This window comes from Pezoporus occidentalis, unplaced genomic scaffold, assembly GCF_034315485.1.
Source record: "Pezoporus occidentalis ecotype Australia unplaced genomic scaffold, CSIRO_AGI_Poc_V1 ctg9, whole genome shotgun sequence".
Lineage (NCBI taxonomy): Eukaryota > Metazoa > Chordata > Aves > Psittaciformes > Psittacidae > Pezoporus > Pezoporus occidentalis.
In genome coordinates, this window is record NW_026916262.1 from 3,620,521 (window position 1) to 3,642,126 (window position 21,606).

At 37.1% G+C, this 21,606-nt stretch overlaps 1 protein-coding gene across 3 annotated transcripts in view; it reads right to left on the bottom strand.

The window, feature by feature from the left end:
* Positions 1 to 476: 476 nt before the first annotated feature.
* NXPH1 (neurexophilin 1) overlaps positions 477 to 21,606 on the bottom strand; it is a 146,492-nt gene continuing 125,362 nt past the window's right edge. For all 3 annotated transcript variants that reach the window (XM_062604965.1, XM_062604964.1, XM_062604966.1), the window contains exon 3: positions 477 to 2,421. In XM_062604965.1, the coding sequence (XP_062460949.1) occupies positions 1,660 to 2,421 (762 nt within the window). In that variant the 3' untranslated portion in view covers positions 477 to 1,659. The remainder of the gene's footprint in view (positions 2,422 to 21,606) is intronic.

Consider the following 21,606-nt stretch of genomic DNA (forward strand, 5'->3'; position numbering starts at 1 on the left):
GAGCTTTTTGTTTATAGAAACAAAATGCCCTTGTATCATCAAAAGGGTTCTCTTCATTCCATAGAGATGTGCCTCAGAGAAGGCTAGAATTAAGGCAAAGACAGGCCTGTGTATACAGAGAGTGGCTCCATGTTTCCACACTTTTAAATGATAATAAATCATTTTAAACAAAGCCCTGCTCCTGTAATTTCTTATCTGAGTGGGGGCTGCCACTCAGGTTATCAATATGCTTCAGCAGTAACGTCTGCTTGCTAGGAATAGGGCCTTAGAAATTATTATATATGTTATACATATATGCCTATATGTATTTGCATACACACACACACACTTATACACGTACATACATGCACACACACAAATTTATAAATATATGCATATATATGTACATATGAGAGAGAGAAGATTGAAAACCATGTCAGATTTGGAGTGCTATCTGCTTGTCTGAACCATTTAAACTACTATCTACACAGTACATATTGAAACTCAACTTTAAGATTTTTTATTTTTATGTACAGTTCACTTTTTTCCTCTGGAAAGAAAATATCTAAATACAGACAGACTGTAATGTTGTATATGTATAGCTTTCAACAAGACTTTAGCTGAATAAATGCTTTGTACATAGTTCTGTCTTTTAATGGAGTTTACAGCTACATTGATAAAACGGATTCCTCATTTCCTTGATTGTTCGTAACCAATAACAAGCAGAGAGACAACTACAAGTTAATATTAATAAGCAGCTCAAATAACACTGGTTAAATTATGTACAATACAAACCATTCATACAAATGAAGACTAGGATATTGAATTTGTTACAATATTTTGTAATAAAGATAAGACAGCCACTTATAACTTACATGTTCTCCACCAGGCATTTTCCTCCTTAATGGTCAGTTGCAGAATTTTTAAATACCTTAGCTGGCCTAAACTCAATCAGGTTTAAAGAATCAGAGATTAAAGAGTCAGATAAACATGAAACCAGAATGTCTACCCACATGTAAATTCCAAATGTTTGCCCATCTTTACTAATAACAGGCTTGCTCCATGGAAAAAAGCCAACTAACACCACCTCGAATGTGCCTACTGTATGCTGGGAAAAAGTCACAATGCTTTGCTGTGTTCATATAATAAGGAATACTGAACTCTAGACACACAATTTTCCCATTTTAACAAGTGTTTACTCCTACAGTAGTATTTACCGGCACAGCTACTCCAAGCAATAGAATGCATGCGTGGGGTTTATTGATTGGTGTGTACCCAAGGGACTTTCGAAGAGATTTCCATAACAGTCTGCATTAGAAACCATTCCCTATCTATTTAATCCATTTTGTTTGATGACAGGCTATCCTGAAACCTTAAATATCAGAAAATGAAAGCTCTCTTAACAGGAATCTCAATAGATGTGAGATGAAAAGAGTGCGTGTCTGTATATGTGTATGGTTTTATTTCAAATCCATAGTGATTTACAACTAGACTGATACATGGAGCTGACTGGGCAAAATTACATTAGATTGATTTCCACTAATATATTTGTAGCCATTTGACATCAGCAGTAGGTAGACACATTCCAGGCAATAGATGTGGCCCTCCTCCTCGAGGTTACAGCCCTGTCATATGACCTTTTTTATTCCCCAGGCTTCAGTCTCAGACAGGTGTTGGTCCTCACCCTGATGGGAAGTAGGGTGTGTCACTGTGGTAATTGTAATCAGGACACACCTTCTGTACTAGTTTATAATCTGTACTATAAAAGGAAATGTAAATACAGATTACTTTAAAGGGCTTGGAACAGAGCCATGACACGTGGCTCTGGGTCTGCTCCTGATAACAGGTTTTTGAAGGGTCATAGTTGCAGAGTGTGTTCTTGGTAGCCTTGTCAACCTTTTCATACTCGATTCGACAGTTAAAGGACTTGGAATCTTTGGCATCAATCACCGTCTGTTGTGCCAAGTCAAATTCCACTATTTTTGTAGGGGGCACTAGGCTCACAGATACATTCCCTTGACCAGTGGAGTTATGCCTGAAGTAAACACTAAATGTCCCATTGCCATGGTCAACGATTTTCCCAGTTATTAACAGATTTAGCTTCACAGTCTTGATGTTGGAATGGAAATCTCCCCAGCCAAACATTTTCTTAAATTTCCCAGTCTTGACAATGGGCCGTCTCTTTGCTCTGGGCCGAGGCTCTTGCAGGTCTGTGGAGTTCCTCAACCAGTCCCAGAGATCTTGATCAGAATAAGTTTCTGGGGCATCATATCGCAGGTCCAAATCTGTATCATTTTCCTTTCCACGAAAAGTCTGTGACAGCAGTCGGCTGATGGACAAGTCTTTGCTACTTTCTGTCCATATGTGCTTTAGTGTGGATTTGGAGCTTCCTGATTTTAGAAGTTCTGTTTTCCCTCCATTTGTTAAATTTGCACAGGTAACCTGATAAGGAAAGAAGGGAAGAAGAAAGAAAAGGTATATTGAGATATGCAACACAAAACCAATCATTCCCACCTGAGACCAAAATGATCACATTTCAAAATCATAGGGGATTTTTTTTTTTAATTAAATTATATCTCTGTACCCAGTAAAACAAACCATAAATGTCTATTTTCCTCTTCTTTCCAAGTAGTGATTTCTTAATTCTCCTTTGTCAGTCTTTTACACTTGCCTTCAAATTTAATCTCAGCCATTCACATTATTCTTCAGCCTGTAAATCACTTCTGTTGCAATGCCAGTAAGTGATAAGTATGGAATGAATTACTGTAAAAACTAAGGTACACAGCCTATATGTGGCTTTCATTGGACATTTCTTATTTCCAAGTAAAGTACTCTTGCATGAATATTGTCTCTATAAAATGACTGTATCTTCCTCCATTAGAGTCATATTCATCTACTTTTGCTGCCCCCAGAGCTTACTGTGAGGGTGCTGTCCTGCTGGTGCCAGCCAGACCATGCTCAGAGTCCATGTCATTATAAATCTAATAAAAGTAATATTATTTTCCTACTCCTTTTATGAGTACACCTTGGTCTGTGTTCATGACTAGGACCTTCAGTCACAACTACAATATAAATAATAAAAACATTAGAACCTTAATGAATTTTGTGTTAGCAACTCTGCATACTGTGTGCTGTACCTCAATTAATGCAAGAGAAGTCAGTCTTTCCTTATAGTTCCTTATAAATTAGCTACTGATTTGCCTTGTCTGTAGCTAGCATGATGTGCATTTTTTCCTTCCTCACTTTACTTATGCTTTCACATCTTCCTCCCCAAACCAAAAAGTGATGTGTGCAAGACAGAAAACCATTTATGTACTTAGAATAAAAACAGGGCCATCAATTTAAAAGTGTTAATTAAAAAATCCTGCAAAACCAGATTTTTAAAAAGACAAAATCTTGCACCATGTTCCTACAAAATCTGAAACTTCAGACAGTTTTTCACATAATTTAGTGTAAGAGTAATTTGTCTTATTTATATTTTTTCTCTTTGTTTTAATTGTGTGGAAAACAGAGAGCAGATGTGGCTTCACAGCTGTCTGACATGCAGCACTGCTAGAGAACTCTGATGGAGCATAGCAGAGAGGGCTGGAATTGACAGAGACAACAGAGGATCGAAAGGGACTTACAACATTCTTAGTCCCATTCCCCTAAAAAAATCACACCAGACACTGCCACATCTTTTAACATTTGACTCCTCTGAAGAGGCCATGAAGTTTCATATTTTTCTTTTCATGGGTACAAAGGAGATTCTGAATATGCCTGGTTTATTCTTCTGTGTTCTAGTTCTGATTTACATGCTTCTATCTCAGTTGCAGTTATATTTTCCTCTTCACTTAAAAATGAATTGAGTATATTCCTAACCCAGGAAACCCACTGGAAAACAGCTAGTATTTAAATCATGTCCCCTCTCTACTGGTACAACTGGAGTTATATGTCACAGAGGATATCTATCACAGCATGGCCTTTTCATTTCCTAAAAATCATGAAATTGAAGAACGTTTTCATTAACTTTAGCACTTTTTCAAGGCCAGTTGAAGGTGCATACATAAAATCAGACTAAATTGCCTTAATACACTGATCAGATAGGAGGTATGCCCCCAGCCTTTTACAGTAAATAAATAGGTAAATAAATCTGACATCTCACACTATAACTCTCCAGAGCATTTCAAGTTGGTGGGCCAGTAAGTGTAATAGATAAAATATGAGGTTTATTTGGGATTTTGCCAGAGATTACTTCCTCCTCTTTTGAACAGAAGTAAGGATTAAAATACAGACTAGTGTTTTGATAGCCAGTTAATAGCTGCATTTTAGCATCAGCACAGTGAGCCAGGAGAGAAGCTGTAATGAAATGCACTGATGGCACACTGGTTAATGAAGCAGCAATGAAGATGTCACAGGGAGAAAGAAAGAGATTCAGAATATAATTTTGCTCTGGCATATGGGGAAGGAGTACAGAATAAGAAAAAAAAATGTGGATAAAAGGAAAAATGTGCCTTGGTATGATGAATCTGTCATCCTGCTATGAATCTAAGTAGTTAGCTAGCAGAGCTAGTATACTTACAATCTGTAGGTAGGATACAGATTGCTTACCACTATATTTTTCTTTCTTCACAGCTGGTTTCTCCTTTGTTTTGCTTTCTGTATCCAGTGATTTACATTTCATGGGATTACAGTACAAATTCCATGTAACAAGATGCAATGGTATAGAAACCTTTTAAAAAGAAGTTTTTAGATGTATAAAACTGAACACCCAGGAAAAGAAGGAGGCATTTTCTGAAATAGATGCTGGCTGACCCAACACGTTGTTTTTATGAAAACCAGTATATTTCATGAAAATGGATGATTCATATTCCATGCATGCTATCCTGCTTCATACCCGATCTAACAAATACAATTGATTGTTACTATCATTGATTTTGAAGTACCTGAAAGACTTCTGGTCATGCAGTTAGCCCCAAGACCTCTGTGATTTACATTGTGGGTAACAGGCTGCATTCCTGATTGAAGGCCTGAACCTGACCCCCCGGTCAAATGTCTGTGTACGCACTAAAACAAACAGCCCACAAGGGTTAATAAAAAAGCCCTAGAATTCATTGCTCTTCACTAACATTTTCCAGCCAACTGCTTTTTCATATACTGTTAGTATACTATGTGCTATAGAAAGTGGCTATATGTATCCTCAGAGACTCACACACCAAATAATACAGAGCACCGGTGTGCGATAGAATTTCTGCAAATGTAGCAGTTATTTTCACATGAACTAATCCACAATACACTTCCATCTCTCTTCTTTCCAACACAAGGCTGCAATAATACAGGAAAGATCATGCAAATCCATGAGATTTTGCACTTAGTGGTGTGAAAACTAGCTTATTGAAACATAGCTCTATTTTAGTGGTGCATGAAAAAAAGAGTCAATTTAAAATGGCAGCCCAAATTCTATGGTGGCATTTTTGTCCTCTGTCTCAAGTAGATTTGCATATAATTCAGAAACTTGGATACTGTACCTTACCAACGTTTGCTATAAACAAATTTTCCTTCTTTTCCACACCCAAGTGCCACTCCTAGATGATACATTAAGAAATCTGTACTGGGCCTGGCTAGAGTATAGTTAATTTTCTTCACAACAGCTCATAAGGTGCTGTGGTTTAGATCTTTGACTCAAACACTTATAGGACACTAATGTTGTAGCTCTTGCTGAAGAATGTTTGCACAGCATCAAGGGCTTCTCCATTTCTCTATTTGCCCCTCAAGTGAATAGACTGGGGGGTGCACAGTAGGTTAGCAGGGGACCTGTACTGACCAAAGAAAGATTCCTTACCATATAACATCATGCTTAGCAAACAAAAGATAGAGAGGACTTTAGAGGGATAAGCCACTTTTTGCTCAAGAACTGACTGAGCATCACTCTACCCATGGGAAGCAGTGAGCGTCGCCTATGCATTATTTCTCTCCCCTCTCCTCTCCTCTCCTCTCCCTTCCCTTCTTCCACTTACTTACCCTTAATTTGTTAAACACTTTTTTTATCTTGAAACCCAATTTTTCTTGCTTTTATTCTTCCTTTCCTCTTCCCCTGCTACACTGGGGAAGAGGAATAAGTGAGCAAGCAGCTGTGTTGTGCTTAGCTGATGACCAGGGTTAACCCACAACACTACTACAGGGCAATATATCTATACTGCAAAAGGTCTGAGAATGGGGATTTCCTCCCTTACTTCAAAGCTAGAAAAGTGGTTTTGAGTTATTACCATGTCAGAAGCGTCCATATACAACAATAGTAGGTAGCAAAAAGATTTAGAAATGCTTATCCAGTGCTACAAATGTCCATGGAACATCACCCAGTAAGCCCAGCAGACTGACCTTTGGTTCCAGTCTTGTGCTTTTAATGGAAAGTATGAATTTCCACTCCCTAGTAAAGTTTACTGATACCATAAACGTACCAGGAGCTGACAGCCTGGTAACTCATTTCCAGTGAAAAATTACAAATTGTTATTCCATTTCTTCTTCTGCTTCTAGGGCAGAGAAAAGACAGGGGTTTCACTTGACACAAAATCTCAAAGCATCATTAAAAAAGACATAGGAACTGATCTGTAGTTCAGTTTTTACTCCATCATTTTTATATCATTCTGTATCTTCATTTTTTGAGGGTGAAGAATTTTTTATGATGATGTTTAACATCATTAAATGTATTCTTATGAATATATGCAGTTCATTTAGGACTAAAGGATAGGCAGCTTATTTGTCTTAGAAATTTTCAAGCTCTCTTTCAAGATGCTGAGCCCTGAATTCTTTGTCAGGCCAAACCTGAATATTTGAAGCAGAGAAAAAAAGTTGGAAAAGCATCTTGGGAAGACCTGAAGGCCTCAAGTGGTGATTCAGGCCCCCTTCTCAGTGTAAAATCAACCATAGTTATTTAACATTAATTTAAGACTGATTAATTTGAGATTTTAAAAAATAGTTATTCTAAGAGGTACAGAATGCCTCTTGATTTCTCACTATTTTTCTTTCATTCTAGCTCCATTACAGTTCATTACCTATAATTACAGTTTGGTTTAGAAATTACATATTTATTCCTCTGAATGTATGACTACTTGAGGGCAAATGAAAATGTAAACAAACAATCTAATCCCCAAGGTAGGAAATCTCTCTCTTCAGGTAAATAGCTAATCAAAATCAAGAATGGCTTTGCTGGCATAGCATTGTCAGAATTTGGCAGCACTGTGTTTGTACATGCTCTGCATAAAAGAATTCAGAATTTTCTTTTCTCTGTCAGGTATCTCAGATGTAGCATGGGTAGGAGAGTACTGATGGACATAACTATAAACTGGACCATCATCAAGGAAGGACAACAATCAGAAAGATTTAGCTGGATCCTGTTTCTTCATATTAATACTGTTAATGCAGCGGGTGGATGAAAATCTGGATATACTTTACTGTTCTACTTTTGATATAATTTTCTTCTATACCTGTCTAGACACTACAAAGTTACTAGTGGCATGGAAATGTTTTATTTAGTAAATAATTTCCAGACAAGTCAAAGCCAGTATTCTACAGAAATAAAGAAACTGAGAATTAAAGTTAATAGAGATATAACAATAAAATACAGTGAAGGATTTGGACCTGTTACAAACTGACACTTCAGAAAGGGAAGACAAACATGGAAAACAAGATGGATTGATATTTCATAGAAATAGACCCCTCTGGTTTTAACTTAAAAGCCTTTCTAATACATGACATGAAAAGAATAAGGATGTAGGTTAGTTGTTTGAAAAATGCAAACTCAGATGAATCTGATAAATGGAATCTGATAAATGCTGACCTACTGTGTCAAAGGAGAACACAAAAGGAGCTATGCAGGAGCAAACCAAAGACTTATTTAGAAAAGCATTTTGTCTGCAATAGCAGCTATGAGAGATGCCTGGAGAAGAGCAGGAACATGGTAGTCCCCTAGTATTTTCCCAGTTGTCAAATATTGATGGTTTCCTCTGCTAGATATTGTTTCTGTATATGTTTTCTGCTTCAGTAACTCTCAGTAGACTGCTCTTCTGTGCATTAGTCTACTCTGACCTTTTGTAAATTTTTAACCTCCATAATTTCCTTCAGCAATGATTTTTTATAGCTCTATTCCCTCTCAGTGTTTTGAACCTGGCGCCTGACACCTTCTTTGGAACCCTTTGTCCTCCAGATGAAAAATTCTGTCTCTATCCAAAATTCTCATGCTCCTTCTTGCTTTTATTTGCTGCTGTACATATTTTTTCTACAAATATCAGTGAGTGCAAAATTTGATCATTTCTATCCTACTTTTAGCCTGCCAGAACATGCCTCAGGTATATCTATTCATAATAGTAAGCAGATATTGATCATTTTTTCCAGCCTTAAGTACCAGCCTCCTTGGTCTCACAATTAGTCTGTTGTATAAAAGCTATTCTAGATCTATAACTTTAGATTTTCTTTTCGTCCTTCTCTGAAATCTCCTTGTTTCAGACACCTCCAGTTAGAAGCTCCAGTTCTATCTTTAGGATAAGGAGACCAGAATGGCATACAGAATTCAAGGTGTGGCAGAACAATGTTCTTGTATGATGGAAAATGGTTTTCTTTTATTTGTTCATTCTTTTTGCTTCACTAATACATAATATTTTATTTGGTTTTCATCACTAATGAGCACTGAACTGATGCTTGCAGAGAGCTGTCATAACCCCAGAATCTCAACACCATTCATATAATGAAGCTGGGATTTTTTTTCCCCCATGTGTTTCACATTACATTTACTCCCACAGAATTTAATTCCTTAATTTTCTGCCTATATACTGCTTCTGGTAAGATCTTTCTGTCATTCTTCACTGTTGGCTCTTATCTTTTCTACTCTGAAATATTTTATCACCAACAAACTTTCTCATTCACCTTTCCCAGGTCATTTGCAAATGCAGTGAACAGCAGAGGTCCTTCCACAAACCCTGCAGAATCTGTATGGTGATGTCCTTTAATTACTGACCATAAAAAAAAAGATGCATCTCCAGTTTTCAACAATATTTTGTAAGCTAATCACTTTCAAGCACAAGAAAATTGATATTTTGTCACACAAAACCAGAGGGAAGGTAATTTTTTATCTTTTTTTTACTATCATAAAGCTAGGAAATTGAACTTTTAATACACACTGTTACAGCAATTTTTGTGTAAATCTACCTTAAAATAGTAGTTTATCCCAGTTGGCAACGTAGTAGCTTATCCCAGTCAGCAACTAAGTACCACATAGCCACTTGCTCACTCTGTCCCTCAACCCCAGTGGGATAAGGAGAATCATAAGAAGATAAAGCACTTGGGTTGAGATAAGAAGAGTTGAATAATGGAAAAAAAAAATAAATAGAATCACAAAATGGTTTGTGTTGGAAGGGACCTTAAAGATCATCTGATTCCAAATCCCCCTGCCATGGGCAGGGACACCTTCCACTACACCAGGTTGCCCAAAGACCTGTCCAACCTGGCCTTGAACACTGCCAGGGATGGGGCATCTTCTGCTTCTCTAGGCAGCCTGTGTCAGTGTCTCATCACCCTCATAGTAAAGAATATTTTCCTAATATTTAATCAAAATTTACCCTCTTTCAATGTAAAGCCATTCCACCTTGTTCTGTCACTGTATGCCTTTGTAAGACAAGCCCCTCCTGAGCTTTCTTGTAGGCCCCCTTTAAGTATTGGAAGACTACTCTAAGGTCTCCCCTGAGCCTTTTCTTCTCCAAGCTGAACAGGCCCAACTCTCTCAGGCTGTCCAATAACAACAACAACAATAATAAATGATACTAGGAAAGAGAGAGGAATAAAACTCAAGCAGGGAAAAAATAGTCATGCACATTACATTACATTGCTTACCACCTGCTGACCAATACATAGCCCATCCCTGAGCAGCTATCAACAGCATCTACCAGCCAGGTCCTCCCAGTTTATATACTAGGCATGAAGTTCTGTGGTATCAAATATCCCTTTGGCTAGTTTGAGTCAGGTGTCCTGGCTCTGCTCCCTCCCAGCTTCTTGTGCCCCACCTCACTGGAAAAACATGAGACTGAGAAGTCCTTGATCAGGGTAAGTGCTACTTAGCAACAACTAAAACAATGATGCATTATCAGTACTATTCTCAGACTAAAGACAAAACACAACACTGAAACAGCTACCAGGAAGAAAATTAACTATATCCCAGATGAAACTAGGACACTGAAGATTCAGAAAATCAGCTTAAAACTACCATCTGGGCTCAGCTCAGCTTTGTATTCTTTATTTTTCTAGTTTTAATCTATGAGCTATCATGCTTGTTTTGAATGGGCCTTGTTAGAAAGAAAATGTGGCTACCTGACCTTTTTTCATCATTCACGCAACAGAGGTTATGCAAGACCAGAAGCTGACATAAATTCAGCTGATGACAGATGATATAAATCCCGTGAAACATGAATATCACTGAAACTATAGTGCCTATAGCAGTTGACATCTTTTTGAGACCTGACTAAGAATCAGAGACTAACTAAAAATTTTTTACCCACAGAAAGATGAGGACACTAATAAAATAGTAGACATGCTGCTTTATTTAGGGACATTATAATTCTTAACAGGTGTTGATCATAAAATATGAAGATATTGCAGTGGGCTGTTCTGCAAAAGAAAAATAGCTAGCAAAACTTAGTTTTACACTGCTCTTCTACACAGTATAAATCGACTATGGTAAATAAGTCTGAAGACTAGCAAGTCTCAAATAATTTTCAGGAAATGCAAAGGTCATAAAACACTTTCAATGTGTGGTTTCTGGTGAGAATACTTAAGAATTACCATGTCAAATTTCACTTTAGAGTCTCATCCTCTCCCTCGCGTTCATGTTGACTGTGGGCTAAGCTGTGACAGTGCCACAACTCCTGGGAATGTTAACAGACTCATGAAGGAAAGTGGTGGTCTGCCACATGTTCAGAAAGAGTTAGGACATGTTCTGTGCCACCCAGAGATCAATTCATTCACCTGGAATTCAGACCTTAGGTCTAAACTTTTTATCTAGGCTTTTCCATAATCAAGTGAGAAACAGAATGATGTCCTCTGTCTCCATGATTGATGAACCTTCAAGTATTGAATAAATGTTCTTCATCCAGATGTTTAAGGGTAAGCAAGAAAAATTTGACCTGCACTGCATAGTTTTCCCTGGAGAGAACACCATGGAGAGAGCACAAAGGCTGGAGGCTGGAAGCAGCTCAATGACTGCTGTGACTAACTGCTTTCTGAAATGCTTTAGTCATGTTCAAGTCCACTGCTACCTATATATCTCTAAGCAAGCTCAAGCTAGTGCTGTGTTACACATTCAGCAAGGTGTGCACACTTCCCAATACTTCCTAGTATAGCTCCTCCTTTTAGATATACAAAATTTCCCACCTGGAGTTTTCCTTTCAGAAACAGTGTGTAACTTTGTGTTGTTCTGTTATCTTTGGGGTTTGATTAAGTCACACAAACCATTTTCACAGGTATTTAGAGTCTGAAAGACTAGGCTTGTCCTGATCACTAGCAACTACAAAAATGTTTATTAACCAGAATTTTAAAGTGTTTAGTCATCTAAAGATAGTTATGAACTTGAAAACAATCAGTCTTAGACTGTAATTATGGAGACATTCCTTCTGGTAGTAGTGCCCTAACTGATATTTTTCTCTTGTTTTAATCTTCTTCACTTTGCCAGTGCTGCCCTCTCAGCTGTGCCAGTACAGTTGCTTATAAGAACCCATGACTTTTTTTTTCCTTTCACAAACTTCCAGAGTGGAAATCAGACTCAGAATTAAACATCCAGGCTCCTCTAAGTGCCTGGAGAAGACTTGTAATTTTTAACCAGTATTCAAAGCCAAGGTAGGAAGTGATGAAAAGCCAGCCCTAAGAAATGTTCCATCATTTCCCTGGAAAGCAGGGGTGAAGACAGGCACTGCTGTCACTTGCTTTTCAAAGAAGGAATCCCATTGGTTTTCCTTCAAAGATGCAACTCCTAGAGTAAAAAGGAGGTGCTTGTTATCATCCGTTTAATTCAAGAGCTTGAGAACATTATCAAGTCAAACCAAAAGTCCATCTAGTCCTGTACCATGTATGCAACAACGGCTAAAAGTTCGGTTTTGACAATTTAAAATCACGGAAAGAACATACTGTATCTGCCAGAAAATCTTTCCCATCTTGAAGGTTTTGCAGATCAAGGACTTCTTAAAGTGATTTTGTGGCAATAAATTTTGTAATTTTCAACAAATATCACTTAGTAGGACTTGCCTGTTTCTCTCTTCCAGCAAATAAATACCCTGCAACCAGTAGTTCCACTTCTTAAATTCAGACTGTCTGAGGAACCTTCTCCTCCTGTTTGTTTTGAACAATCAACTCCTAGCTTTAGTTGATGCCACCGACATTCTGGTCCAGCAGGCAACAACAAAAGCAAGTAAGGCAGCAGTATTTTCCTGTGGGGTTCAGGCAGAAGCCTGGATACTTAGGCCAGGCAAAGCTTAACTCTATGGCTGCCACTGGAGGAGCTTCCAGGTCCAAAAAAGGCAATGTTGTCTGAATTACAGGTACTTTGGGAATTAAGCTGTCAATGGGAGTCTTAAAACTGTGGGTTTAGAATACATACAAAATGTACGGACTCTCTCATCTCAATTTGTGGGCCAAATCTGTGGGACCCACTACTAAAGTCAATTGTGAAAATCCTAGAGAAGCAGAAGGATGAATGCGGTGTGTTGTTATATAGCCTGATTTCATTTTCTTGCTTAGTTAAGGAAGAAAAGAAAGTGTTTAGTTTGTAAAATATAACTTCTCTTCAATTTAGAAAACATTATACTTTCCCATAGAATAGCATGTGAACTGAAGGACCAAATGACTGACAATAAACTCTGAAAATCTTCACATTACAATTTCACAGCTTTCTGCTTTTTGCCTTAAAAGTGAAGGTATTCAGCCCAAATATTTTTAATGGTGGAGATGCAAGTGAATTTATAAAGATTTGGAAAAGGATTGAAATAGAACTATGAAATATCCTATTAACTCTTGCCCTAAGTTTTACATTTTTACAAAGAATTTAAACTAAACTCTTGAAGTCTGCTGCCTATGTTGTCATTAATGATTTTTTACTTCAGTGGATTATGACTTTTGAAAATTCACCCCATCTCTGTTCAGTGAGGGATTAAACTTCCATGGAATAAATTAAATTGGGCTAGAAATGTCTAACAGAGTTTTAAGACCCCTTATATTATGCCAGTATCACAGAGAGCTGTTAACTTCGAAATGAAAGTCTAGCTAGGTAAACAAATTTTGTCAAGGATGTATTGTTCTCATTCCACATTCCTATAAGCCTCCTTTTATTAATTTTGCTTTGCCATTTTCTGCATACATGTAGAAAGCAATATTAAATAAAATTAAATTTTATATGAAAGGCCACAAACCAACATTTTAATCAAAATTGCACTGCAGTTTGCTTTATATATAACACGTGGAAGAGTGTCCGTTTTCATATGGGTAGACATATCTTCTGAAGAAGATGAAAAAGACTATAATGTGTGATATCCTGGTCCTGCCTAATGGACAAAGCCACCATGCACTTTTGACGTGCTCTATTAGTATTAATCATTTTCATACAGTTTCAGATCATCCAATGTTAATGTAAAAGTTTAATAATATTAAAACACTCCCACATTTTACCTAAATAGTTTGTTGCTTGTGTGTCTGATACCATTTTTCTCCAAAGAAAATAGAATATTGGTACAGCTAAGTCACTTTCTACATAGCTATACATGGGTGCATTCTAGAAACCTGAATTTGAACAAAGATGTCTTTTGAGGAGATTTAACTTCCACTGTTGTTGGCAGAGTGTACATTTCCGCACAAATAAATTGTATATTTGTATGAGATGCACATAAAATACAAAAAAGAGGTTGCACAAGTATAAAAAATTCTGTCGCAAAAGTATAGATTCCTTTCATTAAAATTGCTTGGTTTTCACTATAAGTTATCGGTTAACTACAAACAGCCAAATACTTCAGGAAAGGCATTTCAAAAGCACAGAGGAGGCCATTCTAAGGTTCAGTTGGAGTTTGGCATAAAAATGCTTTTATGCCTTCATCTTCACCTTCTGCCCTTGCCAGATATGAATGCTTTCTCTTCAGAAGTCTTCTGTGATCCCAAAGGTTTCCTTCTCTTTGAATTTCAGTCAGAAACAGCAACATATATTCCAAGTGAGGGTTTTTTTAATAGTCATTGATGATTCAGTCAGTCAGTCAATTGATATCAAAATCTATTAAAATCCATCTCTAAGGAAAGAGGAGTGTTTCTTTAATGTTGTTTAGTAAGGAAGGAGAAGTTTAAATAGCTATTCTATTGCAAGAGTAGACCATTTCTGAAATTTTTTTGGTAATTTTCTCAAGGTCTGCTAATTCTTACAGGGGTCTGCTCAGCAGTGAGCAACATGTGGGAACCAGCTTGCCGGGAAGCCAAGTGTTGCACATTGTTTTCCTGGCTATGATGTATGCAAATACATTGCAGTGCTCCCAAAGTGCAAAGATGTCAAAGAAATATGGATTGTCCTATTAGAAACTAGGAGACATCGTATGTTATATATTTACAAGATCCAGGCAAAATTTATTCTTGATCCAAAGCTGAACATCACTCTACCGCTGCTCTACATTTGCTCAGTCGGGCATGAAGGCAGACCAAGTAGTCTCAGAAAAGTACTACCCTCATTTGCTTGCATAGTTGTTTTTTTCTGTGACTCTGGGCAGAGATATCACAAGATACCTATTATGTCATTAAGAGTCACATTAATATGTCATTATGTCATGTTTACATACTACTAGAAGGGGATACCATACACCAATTTCTCTACCCCTTGTAAACTAGTAATATTAATTCAATATAGTAATTCTTTGTAATGATTATTCCTGAACTCGCACAGACCAGTTTTTAGGTCTGTGGTACCTTGCTGAACTGATCCAAACATACATTGTGAGGGAACTAGCACAGCCAAATAAAACAGAGTAGAACGCCCAATAGAAAATCAAAATTGTCTGTGCCTGATAGTAGTCTTGTATTCTCTTCCTGCAATAGTATCACACCTAATTAAAAGTGAAAAGTAATAGCCAGCAGGATTAATCAAATTCCACATGCAAATATCTGGCTCAAGAGAGCCATGGTCCAATTGCTAGTACTATCACTAAGGTCATTAATTTAAATTGAGATGAGTTACGAGTCCTTTAGGCATTGACACGTAAGTTGAAGGAGGTTATTCATTGCTAAGTTTTTCACAGTGAAATGAAAAACTCAGGAAGAAAATACATGAACATTGATTCACCACACTGATTTCCAGGATAATAATCAGTGCTTCAGCTTGTAGACCAGGAGTCCTCTTCTGTAACTTTTAGTAGTTCTAATGCTTTAAGTTCATATCACGATGTAGTGAAGCAAGTTAAGACAAGACAGTTCAAAGTCCAGAAAACTGACATCTTTGGGATTATACTATGCTGACTTCTGCCAAGCACCTTTAAATTACAGAAAGACTTTTTTTTAACTGAGACTTGAGCATCGGTTTCATAAACCATTTCAGACTTCAGAAAAGGTCCAAACATTTCTAGTTAGCAAGAAATATTAACTAATTTTTTAAACAGAAATACTGGAGGCCTATAGCACTGGTTATACTAGTGCAAATGCAGTGCATTCTTAGTTTAGCATTTCTTCAGCTCACCTCAAAGCACACTCCAGTATCTTGATCTATAACTACATTTCTAGTCAGGGTGACTAGAAGAAATGCAGACTTTACAGGCAAATTATAATGGGCTGCTGTACACCTATGAACTTTCTTTTCTCCAGATGCTGATGGCTGAAATATTTTAAGTTGCACAGTAACAGAATAAATGAAGAGTAATAAAATAATGATGGCATTATATTACTTTTCCTACATGAAGAATAAAAACATAAAATTTATCATTCTGACCTTGTATCACAAGGACTTCCCAGATATGTAAAAAAAGTCAACTGGCCTGTCAAAATGGGCTTAGGCTATAAGGATACTTGCAAAGTGTGTTTTCCAGAAGTTTTTTTAAATTTAAAGAAAATGTTGGAGTCTGAAAAAATAGGATGGAATACTTACAGGTTTGGGCTTTATTCAACAGCATGTTTTCATATTCTTAAAGTACAAAAAATTTAGGGTTCAGGGAGAATCAGACATTATTTGTCCCACATCTGCATGATTTAGGAAATGCAGTGCTACTGAAAATGCATAGAGAAACAGGAACTTTCCATTCCAAGTTCCATAGAACCTTTATCTTTTGATACTTGGTGTCCATTCTGCTCTGACCTTAGACTGTTTTGAGTATCACCACCCTGACTGCACAGAATTATTTGTGCCAGTTCTTCCTGCAGTTGCATTTCTGCAGACTCCTGCATGAAAAGGATTTCAGGGGAGTGATTCATACAAGAATGAAGTTATTCGCCTTCCAGAGAATAAACGTTTCTTCAAAGGCAGGTCAAGATCACTGTATATTAATATATTCTTATGTGTGCCCAAATAAAGCAAATAACTTCTTTCCATTGCCTCATCTTCTATATCTGTGTAGCTGAGCAGCAGCACAGAACAATTTAACCTTAGCAAGCAAATTTCATTTGTTACTTGCCAAATGCTGATACAAAAGATAACTATGAAAAAAAATAAAATCTTCATTCTACAGCAGTAGGTAACATGCCTTCGCTACAATAAACTTGCTAAATAACATTTAATGAACTCATAAAAGCATTTAATTTAAATACAAATACTTAACAGTTCCATTTTTCAGGGAGTAAATGACACTTTGCTTGTGTTTCTTTTAAATGCATTTGCAGAATAGAGATCCTTTCAAAATCCACAGTTAGTGTTGCATATTATTACTATTACTGCAATGCTCACAGACCCCCCCTGTGGTAGGGTTGGTGTGTATTAGAAACTAAACTTTTATAGCCACTGCCCTAAAGAGTTTCCTCAATGAAACAGATTTGGCAAAAGAAAGCTAAAAAAAGAAATATTGGTGATTTCTTTACTGTGTTGCAGAGCTAAGAGTTAGCACAAATCTCTGGCCTTTTCTTTCCAATGTCATATCCAGGATGTCTGAAAAAAAGGTTGATTCCGTAACTGGTTGAGACACAAAATGCCACTAGCTGTTTTGAAAAGAATGCAGGCTCAAGGAAACAAAGTCAGCTCAGAAGTAAGCTGTGTTATTGAACTCACTATGTCCATGTCATCAAGAAGCCTGAAACCCTCTCGCAGAGCATTAAGAGGTCCCAGTTTCCTCTAAGATCATGGACATCTGCCCCAAGTAATAAGGAATGTTTGACTTGTTCCTCCAATAAAAACAGCAGCAAAAGTAATCCTACAAATATAATCTGTCTTCCAAAATGTGAATCCCCCATCTTACACTTCAGCTGTTAGTCAACAGCAGCTCTGGTTAGTCCATAAGCTACCTAGTGAAAAAATAAAAAGAGTATTTTCCACTGTTGTAAATTTACTTATTAAAATACTAATGATATCATTTGTATAAACTTACTAGAAAACAGCAACATCTTACGTTATTCAAGCTATTAGCTTTTGAGGGTGTTTTCTTTCTTGATTTGCTCTATAGATAGCTAAGACAATGGACTGTAGGGTAGCAAGAAAGTCCAGTTGGTACCTGTTATAAAATCCTTTAAGCATTTTATCCGCACACTGAAAAATTTGTGTACATTCATCTTACGGATTGTTGCTAAAATATGGAAACATTTTCATGTTGTGGAATCTAGTAACATTCTGGATAAATTAAGAGAATAGATTTTCTAGTAAATTCAAGGTTTTGATGGAGAACAGTATATAAATATATTGGTCTAAAAGACACCATGTTTACAAGAAAGACATTCTGTCATTCACCAGTTGCAAGATAGTATGAGAACATCAAGCTCCAGAATTTACAGATTTGCTATATCATGGTAGTAACCCTAACCAAATGCCTATAGCCTAAGTCCCAAACAAAAACCCTAACTACTCATTCTAAGCCCCTGACATTCAACCTTTCACCTAACCCTAACTCTAACCTGTTTGGTGCCCAAGAAGGAGAAGGGCAGGGATTGTATATGCAATGCACAGAACTCAACTATGATACACTTTCTCTAAAACTACTCGTGCATTTTCATGATCATGTACTTTGAGTAATGCAGATTCAGACCCTTTGACAGCTTCACTGACTACAACTTTACTAATTTTTCAGCAAATCCATGACATATTAATCCATCTGAGAAGAAACCACATATATTTAAAATTATCAAAAAAATGACAGTTTTAAATTGCAGGTTTTTCTGCATTCCAAGCACTTAAAATAATCTTTGACTGCATTTGTTGTCCAAAATATGATTTGACGTCACTCAAAATGAAAGATTTCCTAATATATTAAGAGAACACAAAAACTCAGGCAGAGAAACTGTAATTTTCCACTTTGTCCTTCAGTCCAAAAATGGCAGTGCTGTTTGTTATGGGAAACGACGGTAATGGCTACATGGCAGTGTCTGTGCCTGTTCTATTACTGCTCATTCTAATCAGACTGCTAGCAAGGGATCATTAAGAGCTTGGTGTTTATGATGTAAAATATCTACTAGGAATTGGGTTTTGATCATCACTTTATTTTACATCTGTTTCCCACTAACCAATGGAACAAAAGAGTGTTAATCACTCTTGACCTTTCATGGATTTGAACTAGTAACCTTATTGCTAATCCCTACTGAGGGACTCTGAAGTACACTGTAGAGACCCTGAGGCATGCTTGACCCCCCTGTGTTTGACGCTGGTTTTAACCAACAACATCATCAAGAATATGCTCAGACTTGATAATGTTAATTACACCTTTAGCCATAGTTTCCAGATGAAGTATAGATGAAATATTTAGCTAGATGTTTAACTAGAAATATTAAAAATATCTGCTGAGCTCTAGATGATTCTACATGAATAAAAAAGTATCTGTAGCCAAGAAGATATTGCAGCCAAGAAGATCCTGCAGACTCACGCTACTGCACTGTCAGTTTGCTCCTAAGAAATGAACAACTCTTGGCAATTAAAATTCTTAAGGGGACGGGTGAAAATCTGTTAGTTTTGGCTTGTTTCAAAATCTTCCCCCAGATGGTAATATAATTCCAAACCAGCTGAGATTCACTTTGTGTTGAATTTAATTGTAAAAAAAGGATCATACAGCAAAGAGATGAACAAAAGGTTTTCCCCTCCTCAAATTTCAAGCTACAACATGAAGAGCATATTCGAGTTTTTGTCTGAATATGATTAGCTTATTCTAAGTTTCTTGTCTCTGGATCTAATCTTTTTTCTTTGGTTATTTTCAAATTTACATTCCATTATATTTTAGACTAACATTTACTAACTGAGAAGAAACGTAGAATTAAAATAGTCTACCATGCACTCGAGTCCTGTTGCAAAGCTTAAAACTGGAAGAACTTGGGGTTTTACCTGCATATTGTCTGCCAAATTAAAATGCTAATAGATATCAACTTTCCTGTAAATGTCAGTGTCTAGTACTGTTGCAGTCTGTCATGTTTTCATGATTCTTACATGTGTATGTCAATATATATTGCCTTTTTTCAAGATTTACAATCATATTTGTAACTAAGCTTAAACCCACATTTCTGCTTTAAACCTGCCTGTTGAAGACTTCTCTATGGGTTACATTTATTTTTCTGTAGTATTTTTAGCACATCATCATTGCAAACTGGGCTTATTGCACTGGGCTTTGTGCTGAGCTGGTGCAGCTCTGTGCTTTCTGGTTCAGGAGACAGCTTGTGCAGTTTGATGGGCTACTGGCCACTCAGGTTGCACCTCAAGGGGCAACAAGGGAACACTGCTTTTCTAGTATACAAATAAAAATTTATAGTAAGAATTGACTGCACTTTAGTGGAGTTGCTCCAGATCTCCACTGGAATGATGGAAGTTCTAAGCTACTCCTCACAGTTACTGAATAGCCCAGTCAATATTAATTTACTGAAATGAGTAATTAATGTTTGTCAGGACTGAGAACATTTTCTTTTCCCTGCTGTCTTGGTCATACTGGGGCAGGCCTACATAGGTAACAAAATTTGCTTTTAAATTAGTATTTTGGACAAGTTAATCCAAGAAAGATAAAAAAAAAAATCTTGTAAATTGCCCTAAGATCTCAGCCAGATACACACACCAGTCACTACAGAAAGCTGACTAAAAAAGGGTCTTGTATTGTGTTGGAAATATTTTCTTGACTAGAAATTTTCAGACTTTCCCATAACAAACCACACAACAATCTCTCTTAAGCACTTCAAAGAACCAGCAAAACACAACAAGAGCCATGAAAAGATTCAGGACTTTTGAATCATTCCCAGCCCTCTTGCTGTTGCTGCAGCTCCTCCAGGAAGGCAGCTTGCCAGCTTCCAAAAATAAGTCCCCTGCACAAGGGGACTGAGGTATTATTGCATGGACTCAGTCAACAGGAACTTGTGGCCAGTATGCCAAGCCACCTGTTCTAAGGGGGATCAAGACATGGAGAGAGGCTGAATTCAATTTCCTTAGCAATTCTTTTTGCATGCTGCTTCCCTGCATTTATCACATCTCTGCCACCTGGAGAAACTCTCTTTGTGTCTAGCAGAGAGAGGAAACAATGGAACAGAATGTGTGTTTCCTCATCCCCGTACCAGATTGACACTGGAAACCCCTAAGTAACTGATACAAATCTTACAATAGAGGTACACAGTTTTCCTGGGGAGATGATGATACTTCTGACGGATTGAAAATAAATAAATAAATACGTACGTACATATATACATAAAATTTCCTTATTCATTTTTGTGAATATTAATTAAAACTTCAGGGTCTCCAGGGGGGAGTTTCTATCTATTGTTGTCTCATATTATTTACCATACTAAGATGTTTGCAAGAATTTCAAACTGTTCACCAGCAAACCCTGTTCTCCTTAGTTATTAATACAGTCAAAAGACTATCATCTCAGCAACATATTAAACAGCAAATTATGCCATAGACAAATATATGAAAACCACTTTTTTATTCTTTACTTTGCAACATAGAAGATAGCACAAATTTCTTTCTGTATTTGGGAGAAATATTTAAATGATTTATTGCTAGTGTTGACTACTTATGAAATGTAACACGAAAAATATGTATTGACATGAATTTTGACTCTTTTTATATTCAACACAATATAAAAATAATATCTTGTTCAGATATCCCACTTTATCTTAAAGATGTGTGTTTGTTGTGGCTGGGATAGAGTTAATTTTCTTTGTAGCAGCTAGTATGGGGATATGTTTTGGATTTGTGCTGGAAACAGTTTTGATAACACAGGGATGTTTTAGCTATTGCTGAGCAGTACTTACACAGAGTCAAGGCCTTTTCGGCTCCTCATACCACCCCACCAGTGAGGAGGGTGAGGGTGCACAAAATGTTGGGAGGGGACACAGCCAGGACATCTGACCCTGGCTAACCCAAGGGATATTCTGTACCATATGGCATCATGCTCAGCGTATAAAGCTGGGAGAAGAAGGAGAAAGGGGGACATGCAGGGTGATGGCATTTTGTCTTCCCACATACTACATGTGATGGAGCCCTGCTTTCTTGGG